A 12,308-nucleotide genomic window follows, 5' to 3' on the forward strand; every position below is an offset into this window, starting at 1 on the left:
AAATCAGATGCAACTGAGGTGGAAGTTTGGGCAGGCAGACTGGAAAGTCTAAAGCAGGGATGTCAAACTCAAGTTGTCACACCGGAGTCATGTGACGAATCGGGACTTTCCCCCCTTCGCTAAACCGGGTGTGGGCGTGGCCAGTGTGTGATGCATCCGGCCTGCAGGCCGGGTGTTTGACAGCCCTGGTCTAAGGCCTGCCTTATTGATGCTGCTGATGTTCTCGCCAGGTGTATTCCGTGAAGCCACAACAGAGTTCAATGTGGATGCCCGAGCCTTGACTAAGTCCGGAGGCCCTCACATCAAAACCAGAGTATCCAACCCTTCAGGAAACCTTACAGAGAGCTACGTGCGTGACAACGGCAATGGTACCTACAACGTGGAGTACACACCCTATGAAGATGGTGAGTTAAGGGAAAGAGATATATAAGAGTATTGGAGAGGTCCTGGTTGACATGGGTTGGGGCAGAAGGAACTACAGTGGAGCTTCGGGTCACGACCGTAATCCATTCTCGGACTCCAGTCGCGACCCGATTTGGTCTTGTCCAGAAGCAAGACCGGCTGTGCATGCCTGCAGTAAAAAAAAAATGGTGCCAAAGGGGAAATTGGTGCGGAAAGAGAATCTTTCATGACCCGATTCAAAAATTGGGTGGAATTTTTGTTCGCCACCCGATTTGGTCCCAAACAGGAACGTTTGCAACCCAAGGTTCCACTGTAGTTCTTCTGAGATTTTTGGTCCACTGGCCCTGCAAACCTGATTCTTTTTTTTTTTTTTTTTTTTTTAAGAAGATAAGAGGATGCAAAAGTATGTAGGAAAATTTTGGGAGACAGGAGGAAGAATCACAGCCCAGACAAGAGGCTTATAAATAGAATCTTGAGTCTGAAGTGGAGGCAGAGAGAATATTTCAAAAGGGAAAAATCCCGCCCCCCCCTAGTTTTCGGGAATAAAAGAGGAAAAAGGTACTTTCAGACTTGCAAGATACTGTTATTGAAATCCTAGAATAAAGGTAGTATTAATCCTTACAGCCTCCTTGCTTGGACTACCTCAAAGAGCCAACATAGGGTGTGTTTGCGTTAGATGAAGAAGTGCATCCAGTTGTTTCACCTTCCAAAGTGCTTAGGAGCATTACCTTCCATGTGACATTTCTTGTCTCCCTTTAGGTGTCCACTCAGTTGATGTGACCTATGATGGCAGCCCTGTACCAAGTAGCCCTTTCCGTGTACCGGTAACTGAAGGATGTAACCCTGCAAGGGTTAGAGTGCATGGGCCTGGCATCCAAAGTGGGACTACTAACAAGCCCAATAAGTTCACAGTGGAGACGAGGTAAAAATTAGAAAGAGAGAATGCAGCCGTATTTGAAAAGGAGGAATGAACAGGAATAGCTTTTAGTATTGGCTGGCTACTTTTACCCGCCTTTCAAAAAGGCATATATTAAAAGTTGATCAAGAATATATATTTTTCGTTGCATCTAGCCTTTCATGTTGGAATGTTGCTGGGGTGGGGGGGTGGAGGGAGGAAAGGCAGGCACTGAGGGGGTCAAATTAGTCAAGTACAGAGATAGCACCATCGCTTCCCTCCTGTATTTTGCGATTTGCAAAACTTCCCCCTGTAATCACACTAAAAAAATTAGTTTGGCATCAGTTTTTGCATTTGCTCCGGGAACCATACCAAAAGCTTTGGGGCATTCCATATGGTGCTGGAATTCAGATTGTACACTCTTCAACCACTTACTCTGATGCTTCTCCCTGAGATTATTGCAAAGCGTTTTAGGCTAAAATGCAAACTTGTGGTGGGTTTGGGAAGGCCCTGGAGTGCATACCGTTGCTGAGAAGACAAGTAATAAAGCCATTACGGGTAGCCCTAAGTAGATGTTAGAGCTTTAAACAGAAGTGCAGGGCTATATAGATGAAATCCAAGTAAGATACAATTACATCCTACATGTGTCCATGATTTCTGATTCTGTAAACTTTACAAATACGTTGGCTTCAAATCGGAACATAGAAAGTTGGGGCTGCCCGTCCCTCCAGACTGATGTAGTCTTACTGAATTGTTGAAACTTTTATATTCTTTTTCCCTCTCTTTCTCTCATAGCAGCTGTAATTCCCCATAGTAGAAGGCTTGGTTCAAAGCTCAGGGGCCTCTTTGGAATGCACGACCCAATTGTTCCTTCTTTCTGCTACAGGGGTGCTGGTACTGGTGGCCTGGGCCTAGCAGTTGAAGGTCCCTCTGAAGCAAAAATGTCCTGCACCGACAACAAAGACGGCAGCTGTTCTGTGGAGTACATCCCCTATGAGCCTGGCACCTACAACCTTAACGTCACGTACGGTGGCCACCAAGTGCCGGGTATGAATTGAGCTGGATATAGTGATAATAAGCTGGTGATGGCAGTGCTTATTAGAAGTTAGAATTTGGTAATTGAACTGGCTTGGTGGCGGTAATCCCTCAAGACTTCCAACAGGGATTCTATCTGGGACATGAGTGCAACACAGCTTAAATGCTATTAACAACTCGGCATAGTCACTAACTTGGCAGGTTTTTAGGCTATGATCGGCCTAGGTTGGGGAAATGATTCCAAAATAGAAGAGTGGGTTGTGTTTTTATAGGATGATACGCTAACAGTATTTGAGTACCGTATTTGCCGGCGTATAAGACGACTTTTTGCCCTGAAAACATGCCTCCAAGTGGGGGGTCGCCTTATACGCCGGAGGACTCCGACTCCCACTTCGAGCTTGAGTTGCAGCCGGGAGGGAGGCTGGGGGAGCGGTGTGTGTGTGTGTGTGTGTGTGTGTGGTGGGTGTCACTCGCCACGCGCTGCACAACCTTTCCCCTCTTCCTTCCTTAGCGGTGTGGGGGAGGAGAGGATTCAAGATCCTCACGTGCGGCGTACTTTTCTTTTTCTTTTTTTCTTTTTGCACGCAGGTTTTGCATGTGCGGGCGGCTGTAGGTTAAGGATGGGGAGCCCCGGGTGGGTTATCAGGTTTTACGGTGCTTCCAACATGTGCGAACGGTGGGAGAGCGGAGAAGAGAGCGAGCGAGCGCCCGCTGTGTGAAATCCTGCCGCCAAAGCAACACTGGGGGAGGCAGGGTATAAATTTACCAGGTTAATGTAGCAATGGTGATTAATGCCCAGAACATTGTTTGCGGGTATTGGGGTGTGTGTGTGTGTGTGGTGGTGGTGAGGAGAGGTTGTCCTTTGAATGCGGAAAAGTAGGTGTGACCTTGTGTAGGAAAATAAAGAGATCCTTTTAGCGTGTTTGGCTTCTTTGCCTCCCCTCGTTCGTTTTGACGTGGAGATAATGGCCTTCGGGCGGGAGGGGAAGAAAACGGTAGCTGGATCATTTCAAATTTCACTTACTCTCCTGCCTCACTTCAATATGTCTGAGCGACTCCAGATACTGGAAGACTTTTTGAATGAAAGTGTTACCTCCATTTTTTTTTTTTTAAAGAGGGCCACTTGGGGAAAAAAAAAAGATTCTAAGGAATTCCTTGTTTCTTGATTAAAGAGAAGGCATTGAATATACTGTTCCTTGGCAGCCTTTTCAGTGTCCGGGTTTTGGTGTGTGTGTGTGTGTGTGTGTGTGAGAGAGAGAGAGAGAGAGAGAGAGAGAGAGATCAGCTGTATTGAGAAGAGAACGTTTCCTGTGTTCTCATTTTATTTACAACATATTTTACGCTTAATGGTAAGCAATGAAAAATATTTTTAAAACTCATTTCTAAACTCCATAGCTATTTGCATATTCTTGGTTCAAAATTGGATTAGCTCATTTCAAAATTGTCCAAAGCAGAAAAGTGCGTCAAAAAAAAAAAAAGTGCAAAAGTGGAAGGTGTGTGGAAGAGGGGTAGTCTTATACGGCGAGTATATAACAAACTCTATATTTTGAGTGGAAATGTTGGGGGTCGTCTTATACGCCCAGTCGTCTTATACGCCGGCAAATACGGTAAATAGGATCCCCTCTTGAAGCCTTATCCACCTACAGAGTAGTAGTCTCTCTATGGATGAGGAGACTCCTTGAGTATAGTTGGATGATTCTGATACACAGAAAGAGGAAGTCACTTTCCTTGCAATATGGGCAGAAAAGTAGCGATGAGCTTAACGATGGAAGAAGCAGACAGGCCTCCTCGTTCTCCATTCTGGGCATGTAGTTTTCACTGGACAAAGAAGCCTTGTAGGCCCTTATCCAGTCTTTGGACCAAAGATTATTGCCTCTTTATTTATTGCATTTATATCCACCTGCTTCTCTGGGAGATGAAAAGACAACTTGTGTGGAATCTCCCTAATTTATTTGTACAACAACAAACCCATGAGTTGCATTGGGTTGAAAAACACTGGTTTGGTCCAGCGTTTGTGACTCAACAGGGATTGGGTTCCAGACTCCCCAATTCAGAACCTGCATCTTAATCTCTGCACTGCATCACTGGTTTCCCATCATTTCTATATGTATAAGCCATTACTGCGGAATGGTTAATCTTGACCAAAAGATTAATGACATGGATGTCTTCAGCTTGGTTCCTTCTGAAAACAATAACCCATAAGTTGTGTTTAGGTTTTGGAGCACTTCACCTGCTCCTATCTAAGCAATAATTATCAAACCAGGAAGGGTAGAGCAGGAAATTCTAACTCCTGGCATAGGATTGGGTGGGTATAGTAGGGTATCCTGGGCTGAATACAAGGCACCTGTCCAAGCTATTGTAACATCTTGGTGCTGGTCGCTAGTAGCAGGTATTGTCATCCTATGGCTGGAACATGTTCAGAATCATCAAACTGGTTAGTCACTCACTAAAGCTCACATTTCCCAAGCTTCCTTAAAGGCCAGAGAGATAAACAGAAAGGATAGTAGAGAGGTTGTGAAAATAAGGATTACAAATGTGTCTCTTTCACAGTAAGCAATGGACGGTGAGAAATCAAATAATCTTTAAAAAAAAAAAACTGTAGGAAGCTTACTCCAAATTGTAGTTCCCTGACTTAGGTTTTGTTTCTTTCTTCTCTGTAGGAAGCCCATTCAAAGTCCCTGTGCATGATGTGGTGGATTCATCCAAGGTAAAATGCTCAGGCCCTGGCCTGACTCCTGGTGTCGTCAGAGCCAATGTTCCCCAGTCCTTTACAGTGGACACCAGCAAGGCAGGTGTTGCACCCCTCGAGGTTAAAGTTCAAGGTCCAAAGGGTAAGTAAATCTGTACCTGACTGGACAAATAGTATCTTCTTTGAGCTTTGGTTCATCCCTCACCTCTTGCCCTTCTCCTACAGGAGTAGTTGAACCTGTAGATGTAGTAGATAACGCTGATGGTACTCAGACTGCAAGTTACGTCCCAAGTCGTGAAGGACCGTATAACATTGCTGTGCGCTATGGAGATGATGAGGTGCCTCACAGGTAGGAATGGATTGATGGGAGGCCAAAGAACAGAAGCCTCTGTGGCAGAAATGCAGAAACACAACGTTCATTGACAAACTTCTGATCCTTACAATTAACAGGCCTCTCTTCTCCCAAAAAAGAATATTTGAAAAATGGAAGCTCAGATGGCCTGACAAGAGCTTCTGTAGCATTTGGGATACTGTACATGGTGGTTTCCTCCCATTACACTTACTCCAGGGTGACATAGTGAATGGTCATTTTTTAGGCCTTGAAGAACCATGAAGAAAAGGAAGACCTCTGGTGGTAATAAAATGTCAACTGGGTTTTATTCCACAGTAACAGAACTTGCAGAAAATAGAAATTGCCTAGTTAGCAACTCTTAAAGAGTCACTAGGATGCTTGCTTAAGCTAACGCTCAATATTCCTCATTACCTTGGTTTGTAACGTGAGAAAAAAGCCGAAAGAAAGCTTGCACCATCCATCTTTTTAAGGACAGAAGATACACGGGGGAATGCTTCCCTTGTTTATGTATAGTTGCTCCTGCTGAAGCTCCACCAACAGCTCTTGGATTTCTGCCTGAAAAAGGAATGGGAATAAATTCAGCAGTAGCATTATGAGAGGCTCTACGGACCCTTAGTCCCAGTTCCAGCTTTTTTTTTTAATGTGATACATTTCTCAATATATTCAGAGTGAACTTCTCAAAACTCAATTCAATATGGCTGAAAGGAATTCTGAGGGTACCATTCTGATTTTTTGGTTAGGTGTCGGTTTGGGAAGACTGTGTTGTAAAAATAGGACAATTACAATGATTTCTGATGCCGAGGAGCATTTGTGCACCTTAGAAACACAGAGGTCCTTAAGACTTTTCGATAAACTAATATATTTACTTATCCCTCACATTTCTTCTTTCTTGTATTTCTCCAGCCCATTCAAAGTTAAGGTTCTACCTACTCATGATGCTAGCAAGGTCAAAGCCAGTGGTCCCGGACTAAACACTACAGGTGTTCCAGCCAGTTTGCCAGTTGAGTTTACAATTGACGCTAAGGATGCTGGAGAAGGCTTGTTGGCTGTACAGATCACGGTAAGAAAAAAATAGGCCCACCATTAGACAGATATCTGCATTTTTCACTGTGAGGTTTCCAGAAAGTGGTGAAATGCTACCGGTTCGGCCCGGTTCAGCCAAACCGGTAGCAAAAAAAAAAGAAAAAAGTTCTGACGATCAGCTGAGAGGAGAAGAGAACAGCACAGGATCAGCCCTCTTACCTGCCCCTGCGCTTTTCTCTTCTTTCTCCTCGTCAGTGGGTACCATACCAAAAGATCTTGGATAGCACTACAAATCTGCACATTGACAAAATGTCTGCCAGTTACAAAAGACCCCACTTCTTAGATCTGCACATGTGCTATGCCAATAGATTCTAGGTTCTTGGCAAGAATTCGATGCACATAAAGGCCAGCATCAGCTAAAGAATGGGCAGCTGAGATTTCACACTGTTCTGTAGTAACATTGACCTCTTCGGTAGTCTCGTGCTTACAAGCCAATACTGACCACTTTGGGAAACCCTGACCTATAGGCTTGGGTGCCTTCCACTGGCTCTACACCAACCCACTTGCCTTGCTCTTTGCTCAGGATCCTGAAGGCAAACCCAAAAAGGCCACCATCCGGGACAACCAAGATGGCACCTACACAGTGTCTTACGTTCCCGATATGACTGGCCGCTACACCATTCTCATCAAGTATGGCGGGGACGAGATTCCCTACTCGCCCTACCGTATCCGTGCTTTACCAACTGGTGATGCCAGCAAGTGTACGGTGACAGGTGAGAGCTCTTCCAGGCTAAGGGTCTCAGGGAGGGGGAAGATGCTGGAGGGTGGGCAAGCCACGCTGAATCAATGCCACGCCCCACACAAGACTGCTTTTTGCCGGGCACCTCCGGCCCCACTTGCGCACCACTGTGGGGAAAGGGATTTATGTTTCCTGTGTGTGTGTTGTGTTTTTTTTAATTGTGCACTGTTTTGTGTGATTTTTGTCTCACTCTGATTACCCTTGCTCTTTGCCCTTTCACCTCAGTGTCGATTGGAGGTCATGGGCTAGGTAAGCAGCTTGCTGATGGCTCCCCCTTCCCCTCCGTCTGCTTGCTCCCTCTGCAGTTTTCCCCTTGCATGGTTCCCCTCCCCTGCATTAGACTCCACCTGTGCTTGAGGTTGGGTGGCAGGACACCCTCTGAACTGGAAGAGGCTGTGTGCGTAGACTAGAACTAGGCTCGTCCGATCGGTCTGTTAATGTCGGCGTGCCATTTGCCAGAAATAATACAGAGCTGCCATGTATTGTTCCACTTGCCATGTAAAGGAACCTCTGAAGTAAAACATTAGGGTGGAATGACTTGGAAATTTAAAAAGCAGGGCCTTCAATTGCAGCCCTGCTGATCAGTCAGTTGACGGTTCAGATTGTCATTTTAAAAACCAATTATGGGAGTATTTTTTTTCCCCCTATAGATAAAGCGCTGTTAGATGAATGGGAAAATGAGTGGTTTTACTCTACTATAAAAATGCCAGTTTGTAAGAAGGCCCCCTAATCAGCTCTCAAGCCTTGAGAAAAGCAGATAATCTTCATGTCCTGACGCAGGGTTCATTTCTCTCTTCACTGAGCCAGGGATCTTGGCCCTCGTGAACATCTGGGCTATCAGTCCTACCTCTGATTACATCATATTTTTCACATAGTCCAGATGTGTCGTGAATATTGAGCTGAGATGACTGGTGTTTTCCTCCAATCGCTCAACTAAGGGTTACTTGTAACATTGGCAAGCAGCTCTGCCTGATTGGCAAACCGCCCGTACCTTTCCTTGTGAGGTGGAAAAAAAAACAACACCTTGGACTGTGCCCAACTCAGTGAACTGCTGAGAAACAACCAGGTGGATCTAAATGTCAGGGTAAGGTTGCAGCATGGTGGGGGCCTGGAAATCCCCTCTCCCATTCCCCAGGTAGCCCCCTCCTCTCCCTTCCCTTTGCTCTTGAAGTCACCCTCTTGCTTGCAGCATGAAGGGTGGGTCTTTATAATCAGAAATAAATGGATTGGCACCATGCATGTTTCCTAACCTTTGGGGGGGGGGGGGAGATTCCCTCTGTATCGACAGGGGTGTTGCGAGCTTGGGGGGGGGGGAGGTTGGAGGGAACCACCTTGTCCTGGAAGATGCACACTGCCAAGGTGCAGAAGTCTTGAAGCAGGGAACAGACTGCATTTATAGAAGTAGCCAGCAAAATCTCCCATGTTAATCAAAGAACTGCTGGAGATTTATTTTCAGACCAGGGAAGGGGTTTTTTTCCTCTCTTTCTGCAAATAAAAAGAATCTAAACTCCTAAAATGAAGCTGGGTAAAGGGAAGGCTCGAGATAGTTAAAAGGAACCACAGCAGCCCTTCACACAGCACACATTTCAAAGTTATAGGAGGAGTCTGCATAATATGCAATGACAACTTCCAACTTTGGTGGCTCAGAAAAAAGAAGTATTATGGTAATTCCTGAAAGATAAGACTGTCCCAATTGCTAATAATGACAGCTATATGTAGGTGGTCCTCGACATACGACTTGTAATGCAGCCTGCCCATTGCAGTCAGTATGTTGTGACTAGCCCAATTTTATGACCGCTTTTGCAGCAGTCATTAAGCGGCTCACTGCAGTTAAGGAAATAAGGGCTGGTTTTCTGCAGAAACGTTGTAGTATACAGTTACATAACCACTGGATGCTGCAAGTGAACAAGTTGCTGAGTGCCCAAAGTTTGGTCAGGTGACTGCGGAGGGTACCCAATTGTTAGAACTTTGAATCTGGGTTGTAAGTCCCCCCCCCCCTTGAGTCAATTGTGGTCACTAAGAGACCGATTGTAAGTCAAGGACTCCCTGGAGTAGTCATTACTGGATAACATGAAGCAGAAGTTGCTTCTTCTTGTCTTGTCCATTCTGTGGCGTTCCAGAGGTTGAACCCTGTGGGAGAACCATGTTAAAAGTATATGTTCTTTCACTTGATCAAGCATAGGAACACAGATCTCCAAGGTCAGGGAAACTGTGGTGTTCCAGATGCTTCTGAACTACAATTTCTACCAGGTTTGGCCAGTGGATACTGGGAATTGTACTTCAGTGACGTGTGGAAGCCTAAGAGACTAAACAGGTAAAGTATTGGATTCTCTCAATATGAGAGAAAAAGTTGTGGATCTCCGACATCCAAATAAGAGCTGTAAATTGCAAGGGACGAACAGGTCTTTAGCCTGGACCTAGCTTGCCAGATAGTTAGAGGCATCTTTTTGGCAAGGAATTCACCAAGTAATCTGAGCAGGGAAAGCACTCGCCCAAAGCTTTTGCTCGCGTGTGCCAAACTGGCAAAACATGAATTCAGGCATTTCCCTCGTCAACGTACCTTGCCAATACTGAAAAAAATATTCACCCTGCCAAAATAATGCTAATTCTGGATTCCCCAAAAAGGAGCATAGTCCCCTGTGGAAGTCTTGATGGCTTTGCTTAACCTGTGAATTCAATGTCCTGGCAGAAAGCAACAGATTCAGAAGAAGATAGCTGAAAATTGAAGCAATGTATCTAATAGCCACCTATTCCATGTGCAAATGACTCTGGGCACCAATTTAAAACAGTAAATATCTAAAAAGCATTACAGGGTCATGAACAAATACTAAAAAAAATTATATATATCTCTCTATCTCTCTCTCTATTTTTCTATCTATCTATCTATCTATTTTTCTATCTATATCTCTCTATCTCTATTTTTCTATCATCTATCTATCTATTTTTCTATCTATATCTCTCTCTATTTTTCTATCTATATCTCTCTCTATTTTTCTATCTATATCTATCTCTATTTTTCTATCTATATCTCTCTATCTCTATCTATCTTATCTATCTATCTATCTATCTATCATCTATCTATCTATCTATCTATCTATCTATCTATCTATCTATCTATCTATCTATCTATCTATTTATCTATCTATCTATCAAAACAGCTAAAACAATAGACCAAGGGATGTAAGTACTACTGCAACTGCTTCATCTCATTCACCTCACTTCCACCTTGAGAATTATAGAGAGTGGGCTGCCAACTGGAATTTCAGCTAAGATTTTCTCTTACTAAAAACAAAGCTAATCACCATATAAAAGTTATTATACATCATTAAGAAAAGCACCTTTATCTATGGCACTTCCCATACTTCCCCTGTTAAGTTGGGGCTTATTTTCCAGGGGAAATGAGCTCTCCCAGAAACCTTTGGCATTGATAGATCCGGTCATTGGAAACTGTTCCCTTGCTTCAAGAATCTGCTCCTGATAGTGACTGACCATAGCTTTGATTACTATAACAACGCTAACTATTTGCTCTATTTCTCAATGTGAAATTGTCTGATTTAGTCCTAGGGACTGACATGAAGTATCAAGTATGTTTCTGATCTAGCTCTCAGCCTCTTGTGTGAGTTTGGTAGGGTTTATAACTTACATTTTTCGTCCACCCCTATGCAAATAGCAATTGACGCCCTACAGTAGCTCTTCTTTGACACCTCAACAGCTTCCTCCTTGCATGAAGTGCATGGACAACTGGGAGCAAGCTACTGAGATGCATAAAGAGAGGCCTGGGCTAAAGATTCTGGCAATAAGGAATGGGAAGCGTTTTCCATTTATATGGAACTGAGTTGAGGTGGGGCCTAGTTTCAGCTGTTTGGTTCTTGTTCCCTTTTAAACATAGTGATTTTCTAAAAGAGTTTACTGAGACACGGCTAGAAGTGTTTGCTGAAGTGGCCATGATTGTTAACAGCCAAGAGGTGAAGGAATTTGCTCTAGTTCTGCTTATTCTGAAGGCATTCTGTGGTGAATGTTAAGGAGCCCTCTGTTGAAGGTGTTCTCACCTGACTTGCATTGAGCTATCCCAATCTGATAATTCATTATTCTTTTATCTATTTGTGAATCAGCCTTTTTGATTCCACCTTCCGCTGACTAAATATGTAGGGGAAATTGGTAATACAGGTTGATCCAACCTTCCTCAGTCAGATATCTTTCAGAGGGAGGCTCCCGTTTACAGAAGCCTGGATTGCTGAAGAGGCTTAAGAGTTTAGCCGATTCAGAGTGGACAAGGGGAGGAAAGGTTGGGTGTGGGTTAGGATCAAGTTCTCCTTTCCCATGATTCTTTCTTTTGCTAGGAGCCGGAATTGGTCCCACCATCCAGATTGGTGAAGAGACTGTCATCACCGTGGATGCCAAGGCTGCTGGAAAAGGCAAGGTGACCTGCACAGTGTGCACACCAGATGGCACAGAGGTAGATGTTGACGTGGTAGAAAATGAGGATGGGACCTTTGACATCTTCTACACGGCACCCCAGCCGGGCAAATACGTCATCTGTGTTCGCTTTGGAGGAGAGCATATTCCCAACAGCCCATTCCAGGTTACGGTGAGTATTACCCTGAGGCGGGAGAAATCTTTGTATCGGTGGCCTCCATAGAGTCTGCTGTGGTAGCTTTTTGTGGGGAATACACAGTCTACACTGTGCAGACAAAGTGCAATCATCTTGCAGGTGCTTCCAACAGACTAGTGTCTCTGGAAGCCAAAGATTCACCTGAAATATGCTGTACAGGTAGAAGCAAGTTGCGTGCAAATCTGTCCAAAGGTTTTGATGAAATGGCTGCTTCAATTTCCTCCTTCCCTTTCCTTTTCACCCCTCCCTCCCATAAATAAAAGGAGGAAGCTGCTGGTGCTTGGATTTAAAAACTCAAATTTTGAGTGGGAGGTGGAGGGGGGGGTGTAAAGCGAATTGGTTAACAAGTAAAACTGGTACAAATCAACTCTTTCTTTCTGGACAGTATAAACATGGAGTAAATCAATCGATCAAATTATTGGATCACGGTTAGAAAAGAGGGCTGTAGTGACAAGAGACAAAGCTACTTGTTCACACTGAGAAGATGAAGCATTTCTCCTT

The 12,308-nt window shown here is 44.3% G+C and overlaps 1 protein-coding gene across 5 annotated transcripts in view; it reads left to right on the top strand.

The window, feature by feature from the left end:
• Positions 1–12,308, top strand: part of FLNA (filamin A) — an 88,490-nt gene that overhangs the window by 45,987 nt on the left and 30,195 nt on the right. For 3 of the 5 annotated variants that reach the window (XM_026676207.2, XM_026676209.2, XM_087956859.1), the window contains exons 23-31: positions 231–404; positions 1,162–1,324; positions 2,184–2,344; positions 4,993–5,163; positions 5,247–5,370; positions 6,277–6,433; positions 6,980–7,169; positions 7,421–7,444; positions 11,536–11,783. In XM_026676207.2, coding sequence (XP_026531992.2) covers positions 231–404; positions 1,162–1,324; positions 2,184–2,344; positions 4,993–5,163; positions 5,247–5,370; positions 6,277–6,433; positions 6,980–7,169; positions 7,421–7,444; positions 11,536–11,783 — 1,412 coding nt within the window. The remainder of the gene's footprint in view (positions 1–230; positions 405–1,161; positions 1,325–2,183; positions 2,345–4,992; positions 5,164–5,246; positions 5,371–6,276; positions 6,434–6,979; positions 7,170–7,420; positions 7,445–11,535; positions 11,784–12,308) is intronic. The other 2 variants (XM_026676208.2, XM_026676210.2) reach the window with 1 other exon arrangement.

Source organism: Notechis scutatus, chromosome 2 (assembly GCF_049901735.1).
Source record: "Notechis scutatus isolate UNSWTSFEM ecotype Mainland chromosome 2, rNotScu1.2, whole genome shotgun sequence".
Lineage (NCBI taxonomy): Eukaryota > Metazoa > Chordata > Lepidosauria > Squamata > Elapidae > Notechis > Notechis scutatus.